Consider the following 10,656-nt stretch of genomic DNA (forward strand, 5'->3'; position numbering starts at 1 on the left):
ATGGCAGGAAAGGCGGATGGAAAGAGCCAGAATGGTAAGCCTCAAGCGAACCTTGACATTTCAATGTGTTTCATCTCCGAATACTAATACTGACATGTCCAGGCAATTTCCGCACTGACACAGCCATTTCTGGCAACCGTGCTGGCGAACAGCGCGTTCTGCAAAGATGGCAACCCGACACCCCATCATCAAACGTTGATCATAGTCTCGAGAAGTCTAGTGGTGGTTCCTGGAACCAATTCGAGACTAACGAACGGCTCTTCGGCCTCAAGACTGACTACGATGAGAATATGTACACTACTCGAATCGACAAGAGCAATCCCAAATATAAAGAAAGAATGGCCATTGCCGACAAGAAGGCCAAGGAGATCGAGGCGAGCGTTGCAAGTACCTCTCATGTGGCAGAGGAGAGAGTAATGGACTTCGTCGGCGGAGATAATGGCGGTGATGAAGAAGACAAGTAAGTAGTGTCTAATAACTCCGTACATGTGCATTGCCCGCTGACAAAAGTTCGCTTCTTTAGATACAGCGGCGTCAAACGTCAACAGCAGAACGACTTTCCTCCTTTGCCGGGCGGCAGAGAGAATAAGTACACTCCACCAGCGCGCAGAGCTCCAACGGGCTCGGCAACCGTGAAGGGCGCTCCATTTGATCCCGCGATTATCTCTTCGCAACTGAAATCCCACAAGCCGCAAACTGTTGCTAAGCCAGCAGATGATCTCAAGACTCGTGCTGCACCAGCCGAGACTGCTACACCAGCTGCACCTGCAGCCAAGCCTGTAGAGCCCAAGTCTGAAGCGGCTGCTGAAACTTCTCAGAAGACGGCTGATACCAAGGCTGCACCCCAAGCTGCTGCACCATCAAAGCCATCTACTACGTCAGCTCGAACCATGTCTCCTCAGAACAAGGATGCAGCACCTGCTCCGAATGCAACTGAGACGGTAGAACGCGATGTCTTGGTGTCATTCAAGGCCTTCGCCAACCAACAGCGACACAATGCCGAAAAAGTTAGAAGCTCTAAGGCTCGAGCCGACAAGGAGGTGAAGTTGACGGAGCTGAAGAAGTTTGCTTCCAGTTTCAAGCTACCCACGCCTGTACCCGTCGATCTTATTGGTATCATCGCTAAGGATCCTGCCAAGCAGAAGGCCATTCAGGAGAAGGCCGCAAGAGATGCTGCAGAGTGCCAGCGGCAAAAGGAAGAGGACAAGGCTGCATCGCAGAAGAAGCAAGTCCCGACCCCCAAAGATGGCCAGGCCGGCACATCTTCTCAGGCTCCTCAAAATGATCGTACACGTGCTAGTGGTGCTCCGTCGTCTTCACAGCCTGCTGCAGCTGCAGCTCGGCACCCTGGTGCCCGCTCAAGCTATGTCCCTCAGCCATATCCGCCCTATAGAAACGGAGCCTCGCACATGGGACCAGCTGGTGGACGCCAATCTCAAGGGTTGGCTGCCCGTATCCAGAACAACCAGAAGATGGGTGGAGATATGCGCCAGCCGCCCACTGGTCCTGCTAATGTCGATCCGTCATTCGGCCGACGAGGACCAATGCCAGGTCATATGAACAAGCTGAACCCCAACAGCCACGAATTTAGACCTAGTCCATTTGCTGCGGCTTTCAGTCCCAACGGCCATCCTAGTGCAGGATCAAGTCCCAAGTCGGCTTTGAACAACGTTGATCCTAACGCTGCATCTAATCATGCGGGCGTTGTCACTTTCATTACCAGAAAGAAGACAGCCCCGAACGCGAAGAAGTGCAACATCTTGTCCCACCTCAAGGGCCAGAAGAAGCCGGAGGGAAAGAACTGGGCCGACAATGACGGTTACAAGCCACCTTATGATACTGCACCTGCCTGGCGCCAGGCTCAGGACGATGAGAAGCCGGACTCAACAATGCGTTTGTCTTACACGGAGTATTTTGAACGACAACCGTTCGCCACACACCCAACACCTAACCCTTCGCATGTTATGCCGCAAATGGCCCACCAGCACCAGTTGCCGTTCCACTTGCAACAAGGCGCTCACAATGTTGGACCTCGCGTTTCACCTCACGTCCCACCGGTTCCAATCCACCCAGGACAGCATGGCCCAATGGCTCACGGGCCCTTCAACGGAGCGGATGACCATAGAATGATGCACTCTAACTCATCGCAGTCCTACTCCTCGCCACGTGTCGGGCCGGTCTCAGCAGCATACCCTCCCAACATGAATGCTCAGGGTCAGGTGCCTTATGCCCAAAACGGTATGCCGTTCATGACCGGAAACCCTCAGCAAATGGGCTACAACCCCCGGAGCTTTTCGAACAATCCGGGATACATGCCTCCCCAAGGAGTGCCAATGGGAACACCCGTCATGATGCAGCCTCAGTTCGTGACTGCCCAGGGTATGCCGGGCGGACAGATGCAGATGTACGGTGCTCCGCCGTTCATGCCTCCCGGTGCCGTCCCGCCTCAGCCTATGCCTGGAGCTAACGGCTATCCGAGCCCTGGTCGACCTGCCGCCACAATGATGGTGCCGCAAGGTTCCCAATCGGGACAACCCATCTACGGAATGAGTCCTGGCATGCAATATGGACAGCCAGTGTTCCCACAACAAAGTCAAAGTAGGAACTCAAACTACCAAACGAGGCGTTCACCCTATAACTGACACCTATTTCCCAGTGAACAACATGAGAGGCTTCAGTAATCCGGGTTATCAGCAATACGGATCCAGTCCTCAACAAATTCATCAATACTCCCAGCAGCATCGAAATGGAAGTAACAACTTTAACAACAAGAACTTTCAGGGACACAATCAACACCAACAGCCGCAAGCTGGTCACCCAGTCCCTTCAGGGCCCCACGGACGCACTCCCGAGGGCACTGATGAGGCCAAGTGAGTGACTGATGCATGAATGGCAACTAAAAGTCGGCGCCGCGCTACGCCGTTCCCATTCCATCACTCGATTCATTATTACATATCAGCATCCTTCGCAGATAGCATTATTGCCGGGCGGCAAGAACATTAGCAAGATATTAGCCACTATTATGGCGATCTGGAAATCCTTGCATGTTCCTGAGCATGAACAGGCTAGATGGGCAGAGATTTGGAAAGGATGCGCATTGAACATTCTTCTCAAATGTCTCTAGCGTGGTATCTGACTGGAGGTTGGAGTGAGTGATTGAAAAATGGCGACGTAGGAGAGGGTAAAGTCAACGGTCGGCCGAAGCAAGGCCACTGGTGATGACATTCCACAGCCAGGAGTGGGGATACAATTCCGAGGATGGCCGACACATGAAGAGTCAAAGTGAAGAGGTGACGAAGGAGTCGCTTCGACCTAGTGTTTGCGTCTAGCTATTGAGGTTACAGATGAGCAGCAGCAGGTGTCGGCGATGTGGTCACCATGTGATCTTGTTTTGTGCAGACCAACCAAGATTTTCGGCGAGTGAGGTGGAAGTAGCGAGGATGGAATAAAGAGAGTATGGTAGTGGTGATGGATGAGTCTAGAAGCTGACACTCGTCAATGTCACCTAGGACGACATATTCTCAAGTATAATGTCACCTAGCGTGTGTTCGTCGGAATATTACTCATGCCAAGCGCATATGCCAAGACGTGGTTGATTGAATACAGGTGCTAATGTACCAGATGATAGTTCACCTGAAGGACCAAGAAAAGTGACTGGCCATGTTAGTTATTAGATTGGCACTATCACAATCACATATTCGTGAAGGACTTGTCTGCCCGTTGACCATGGTTTGCTTCTTTCATCTGCTTGTTCGTTGGTGGTGATGAGGGGTGATGAGGGATGTTTTCCTTCCTTTTCCAAGCAGTAACGTTTGCATGCACAACATTGAAGTTTCTCTTTCAAGAAAAGGGGAGAAACACAAATATGCCTTGCCAATCGTGACATGTTGGAGGACGCAATAAATCAACCCCACAAGGAAACCCTGCAGAGCTGAGCCTCTATGCTCTTCTTGCTGTCAAGATAGCTGGTCCCCCGGGTTTGGAGCCGAAGTGGATCTTTGGGATGCGAAGTGGGATGTCAGTCAGTCAGGCAAGCGAGCGAGTCGTGTTCTTGATCACAACCTTGCAAGGATGGGCACCGGACTGGCTACTACGTAGTATTTGCCATTGTGCTATTATTTAGGGATTCTTCAGAGAAGAAGTCGTCTTGTACTGCAAGGTTAATGACGTGGGTCCATGGCTGAATGAGTTAGGAAGGTTGTGAGAGACCTCGTATTAATCGTATATCAACGTGGAGGCAATGCGAGAAATCGAAAAAGCTGGAAGCCGTCAGAAGAGATGAAGTTTTCTCTTTCAACAAGAATTACCAAGCATCGTCATGTCGTTGGTCTAGACTCTCAATAAATGAAGGGGATCAGAGATGTGACTGTTGATGCTGGCTACAGTCAAGACTTTGACTCCTGGTGAACCTAGGTGAAGGGCAGTGACAGGCAGATTGATGATACGACATTCTTTCCAGCGAATGTCTCTGATCCATTAGTCCATGCATTCGAGCTCCATGGACTAGTCAAAATGGTCTCGTCGGAAGCTGATCCGGTAGTGTATTTGCTTGCATGGAAGTAGGTAGTCTCGGTAGTGTTGACTGTAGTAGAATGTAGTAGTAATGTGTAATAGTGTAGTGTGGTCACCAAATCCTGTAGTTACCGATCGTCTCATGGATGGCGGGGGATCCGTGATGTTTGTTTCTCCGTTTCAAAATAAGAGTCGATCGATCACAGCCGGCCTAATGCTGCATCCTATCGGCTTTATTATACAGCTCTGATATTATTCGGATGAAAATTGCAAGCATGTGGGAGAGGTCCATCCCACAACAGGTTGTACAAAGGAGAAGGAAAAATAAAGGATAGCACAAGAACCAACCATGAAAAAGTTAACAAGCTGCCTATAGCCCACGGATGGTTGTTTCAGAACAAGGGCAGCTGTGGCCAATGAGGGGTGTCAGGTGTAGTCTTTGGAGCCAATGCGTGGATAGGGGGCACTAGGGGGTGGGATCGATGGACGTGTTTCATGTTTTTCTTTCACCCTCGGGACGGTTAAAATGGAGTCGCCGACTTTTTGGCTGAGCTGCTGGACTGCTGGCTGGCTCGGCTGGTGTGTTGGTCGGCACGTTGGCATGTTCCAACTGTAGGTATGCAGTGCATGGGCGACATTTGCCCAAGAAGGTAAAGGAATAGCATAGGCGCATGTGCCTTTAAGGTCTTAGCGCCGCTAGTTGAGTGCCGAAAGAGAGGGACATCGAGAGAGGAAGGGCCCCCTGTCCATCTCTGTCCTACCTTGTCATACGGTATCTGAATTCTGTATTCCCCATTACTCACACTCGTTTGCACTTACCATGACGGAAGTGAATGAGGCAAACTATTGACGTATGCCATTTGCGAATTTTTTTTCTTCTAAACTTAGTTGTTCACGTAGTGAGGGTATTTCTTCATACTGACGTAGCACAAGTTGAAAATGGTGACATGCCTACGAGCTACATGACTAGGGAGGGATTGCGAGTAGTAGGTAGCTAGCCATTATAAGCCAGAGGGAGAAAAGGCAAGAAGCAGAAGCAAAGAAGGTCTAAAGCTCTTGGCAGACCCCTGTTCTTGTCAGGTCCGTATGGTGGAATGGTGGATTGATTGGTCGGGAAGCGCCGCCACTCTACGTCTCCGAAACTCGTTCGGGCTGCTTTTTTCCCTGAGTGGTGGGTGGAGACGTCCAGCCTGGGGAACGCTCGCTGGATCTTGGGCTGGCTGCTCAAGCCTCAAGCCGCCATGTATGTACCTTAATCTGTATATATGTGTGACCACAATAGCATACCCGCCGCCAAAACCACACATAACTTGGCAAACTACTCTAACCAGTTGAACCCACTTTTGCAATGCACCCCCTTTTGCAACGTGTTATTTCCATTTTATAATATAACCTAATTATAATATTTTTATAATATTTTAATAGCTATTTATTTAATTAATTTTATTTTTTTAAAATAACTAAATTAAACGAACGCGATATAAAAAAAGCAATTAAAAAGGTCGAAAACGGTGAAAAATTAACTAAAATTACACGCGACTTAGGTATTTATATATTTATTTTATCGCGTAAGCTATAAGGTGCGCGGCTTTATCGTAATGCTTACGAATTAACGTAAATTTTTTTAAAATTATAAGAATAAGAGTTTGAAAACTGGATTTTATACAAGGAATAATGCGGACGAGTTTTTTCGAAACTATTGATTAAGGTGGTGCTTTCCTATTAGAGTTTAAACTGGTTTGGTATGGGTGTTAATTGTGTGATATATTGATCTATGTTCTACGCCTTTTAGTTTTAATAAGGTGTACGCTTATTTGGGTGGCCCCGGCTAATCCCCGGGAGGTCCCGTATATTTATTTAAATATTATAAGGTTAATCCGTATGCTTAAGCATATTTTAATATATAAGAATTATAATTTACTATTTAATATACCCTTTTAAATCTACGATTTATCGTAAATTTAGCTATATTTAAATTAAAGTTGCTAATTAATAAAATATAGCTTTTTTTAGGGCTATTCGTTTTAATTACGATAAGTAACGTTAAATTTTATTTATTGCAGAAAATTCTGCTATTTGCTTATTAGCAAGCTTTTCGTTAATTTATTTATTATTATTTTATTTAAAAGTTTGTAAATAACTTTAATCCTTTTTTTTAGGCTTTTTATCGTAATTAATAATTATAAATATTTATATAACGGAGTTTTATTTTTAATAACGCGATTTCGGCGTTAATTAAATTAATAATTTATTTATTATTATATTTAATAGTAATAGTGCTATTATCTAGTTATATTAATAGTTTTTTTAATAATCGGCTAACGAATAGTGTTTTTTTAGTAGTTTGCGCTAAGGCAAATAATTTAGCTTTTATGGTAAAAATAATAATTATATTTTGTTTATTTAATCGCTAATTAATTAATTTTCCGAATAACTTTATAGCGAATATTTAAATATTTTTGTAATCGATACTATTATCGGCAAATAATGCGTTATTAATAATTATTAAATTAAAAGATTTTCCGATTTTAAGCGAAAGTTTTTTAGTATTAATTAAATAGATTAGAGCTCGATTAGCAGCTTTTTAATATATTTAATTTAAATTATTAAGGAATCGAGCTAATTTGGCTATTACGAATGCGATATTTAGTTTCGTAGATATAATCGCGAATAGTAGTAATCCGATTTTTTTTTAATATTTTTATATTTCGTAAGGAAACGCTATAATTAATCGAGGTATAAGTTTTTCGCAGTTTATTAGCGTTATATAAATTTTTTTTTTATTTATAAGCTTAGCGATTTTTTTAAAATAAGCCTTTTAGGAAAGCTAAATTATTTTAAATATACGATTTCTAATTATTTTTATTTTAAAGAATTATTATATTAGCTCGTTATTACTGATTTTATATTTTTTTATAAAATATTATATTAAATAATTAATAGCTTTTTTATTTTTGTTTTTATATGCGATAATTATATTATTAACGTAAAAAAAAATTAATATTTTTTTTTTAATAAATACGTAAGGTTTATATAGTATTTAGGTATAACCGATTTCGGCTAAAGTTTTTATAAACTTTTTTTATTATAATAACGGTAATATCCGTAATTTATAAAATATTTTATTTAATAATAATATAACGTTTTTTTTTCGATATTTATTTAGTATTTTTATAAATATATTTTAATTAATAAAAGCGTATATAAACGCGTTTATTACGTTATATTATATTAATTTAAAATCGAATTTTGCTATAATCGCGATTAAGGTGCGAAATAATTTTCTAACTAATATAGCCGCGTAAATTTCCTAGTTTTAGGATTTCGCTTATTAATTATCGTAAACGACGAATTTTGCTTTATATTTTTAGAATTTCCCGTATTTATCGAATTTATATACGTATATTTATATATAATTAAGGATTTATTTGCCTTTTATTTATAAATCCTTTTTATTAATTTCGGTTTAAAATTATATATTTTTATAATTTTATAAATAATTAGCTTTTATTTAAAAAAATAATTTATTAAACGGATAATAATGCAATTTATAATATTATTTAAGGGAAGCTAGGATTTCCGCTTTATAAATTTTTACCTTTTAATAAAAAAAGCGTTTTAGCTTCGCTTTATCGTTTTAATTATTATTTTATCCTATTTTAGAAACGGCTTTATAATTAGCTAAAAAAGCTATTTATTATAAAATTATTTTAGGTCCTTTTTTTAATAACGCCGTATTTTTAATCGTAATCGCCTTTATGCTATATATTAATAAAATTAATAAAAATATTTATAATAAAATCTAAAAGGCAAATTTCGCGGTAATAAAAAGGTATTATTTATCCTTTTTATTTAGCGCTATTTTTTTACTTTTTTAGTTATTATTTTTTTTTAATCGTTTTAATTATTGCTTAATAAAATATTTTTTACGGCGGTATTTTTATTTTTTAATTTTTATAAAATTTCGTTTTTAAATATTACGTAATTAGTTACGAAATCGGCGATAAGCTAAGTATTAATATTTAAAAGCTTATTTTTAAATATATCCTATTTTTTATCGCATAATTTTTTTTTATTTATAATTATATTTTTTGTATTAATTAATTTATTTTAATTAAAAATCTAAATTTTATAAATATTAAATAACCTATATCCGATTAAATATCCTATTTATACCTTAGGTGCTAATCGCTATAAACGGCCGAATTTTTATTATACCGTTAGCGTTATTACGTACGCTTTATATCCGAATATTTTAAAATAGGTTTAATTAGGCTTATAGCTTAGATTTAGAATTCCTTTTGCTTTCGCAATTGCTTTATAGAATTTTATATATAATATGCGTTATCGGGAATTATAATTCGGCGTGCGATTATATAAATATACCGCGGTTTTGCCGATTTCGGGCCAAAATTAATAAAAGAATTTTGCGCTAATACGCATTACCCGTTCTTTTTTTTTTAATTATACCTTTTAAGCGTTTAGCAGCTCTATTTTAAGCTTATATATATAATATTAAAGGCTCGAATTTAATATATTTATTTTCGAGGTATTTTTTTATTATTTATTTAATTTTTATAATTTCGTTATTATATTCGATAATTTTAATTTTAATATTATATTAGGTTTTTATTATATTTAAAAACGATTAAAAAGCGTTAATTAATATAACCGTAATCTTTTTCGTAAAATAATAATTTTATATATATTTCGTTTACCGATAAATAATTAATATTTAAAATATATAATTTTCGATTTTTTTAATATAATTATAAAAATTTATAATTAATCGTTCGCTATAATTTTCGTTAATTAACCGTAGCGCTTGCCGTAATTAACGCGTAATTTTTGCAAATATATAGGCTTTATATTTTATTATAGTTGGTCCTTTAATTTTTATTTTTTAAAATAAATAGATAAAATATTCGAAAGCTGCCGGGCTTAAATATTTTATTTTATAGTGCTATTATATAGCTTTCTTAGTTAATAATAGCCTTTTTATTTATATTATATATTTTTTCCGGTAAATAATAAATAACGCTAAAGGTAATTCGTAAGGTTTATATTCGAGGACGTATTATCCGTATCGGTTTTAAAATATGCTAATTAAAAATTTATCTTTTTTGCGTAGTATTATAGGGTCGTTTTTATTATCCTAATAATATTTTTATCCTTATAGTTAATAGAGTAATATTAGTATAATTAGCAGCTTAAAATAATAAATTATATTATTTAATAATAATATTTTAGATCCGAGTTATATAATTATTATATTATACCTATAAATAAGTAATTTCCGGTCGCTTAATTAGATAAAATCGTAATTAGGAGCTTGCTTATAGTTAATAAGCCTTTTTTTTATATTTATAATTAAAATCGTTATCGCTGGATTTAGGATAATTAAATAGCGTAAAAGGTAGTTTTTTGTAAATGCTATAAAACTGTTTTATACGTTTGTTATTAGTTATTTGTTTTATTAATTTATATTAATCGGGAGCGATTTCTTTTTAGTTATTCGTAATATATTAATTCGGCTGGTTTTAATCCTTTTTATATTATAAACTTATTTTTATAAATTAGGGTCTTTTTTAAAGGTTTTATTTATTCGTATTTATATTTTATTTTTAGGGACGAAATTTGGATAGGCTTTTTTTAAAAATACGTAAAAACACAAATTAAAAGCGTAAAAAAAGTGGCAAATAAGGCATTTAGTATCTTTTTGCCTTTTATTATAAATAATTCGTTTACCTTTTTTTTTACGTAAACTAACCGCATTTAATCGGGGAGGTATTTAATTTTTAACGGGGTAAGCGTTTTTATTTTATCCGTTTTAGGGCTATTTTTTAGCTTTATTAGCGTAAATTGCAAAAGCGCTTTTCCTAATTTTTAGCCTAATCGGCTATTAAATATTTAAGCTTTTACGGAAGTTATTGCTTATTACCCGATATTTTAAATTTTTATTTAAAATGCTTTATTTTTTGTAAATTTAATAAAAAGCGGCCTATTATAGTATAATTAAAATAATTATATTTAGGAAATCTATAGCCTAAACCGAATTATTTTATATTTTAATTATTTATTTTGCTTAGGCTTTCGCTATAATTATTTTTTATTTATTAACCTAATTAATAGCTTTTTTTAATA

The 10,656-nt window shown here is 37.5% G+C and overlaps 1 protein-coding gene across 1 annotated transcript; it reads left to right on the plus strand.

Annotated features, from left to right (window-relative positions):
• On the plus strand, positions 1-2,874 carry PFICI_08776 (uncharacterized protein; the record flags this gene model as incomplete). The annotated part of the gene is made up of 4 exons (XM_007837357.1): positions 1-34; positions 103-460; positions 524-2,598; positions 2,657-2,874. The coding sequence occupies 4 exons, from the start codon at positions 1-3 to the stop codon at positions 2,872-2,874; spliced, it is 2,685 nt and encodes an 894-aa protein (XP_007835548.1).
• Between the last annotated feature and the right edge of the window lie 7,782 nt (positions 2,875-10,656).

This window comes from Pestalotiopsis fici, assembly GCF_000516985.1.
Source record: "Pestalotiopsis fici W106-1 unplaced genomic scaffold PFICI_Scf_6, whole genome shotgun sequence".
In the NCBI taxonomy this organism is placed as follows: domain Eukaryota; kingdom Fungi; phylum Ascomycota; class Sordariomycetes; order Amphisphaeriales; family Sporocadaceae; genus Pestalotiopsis; species Pestalotiopsis fici.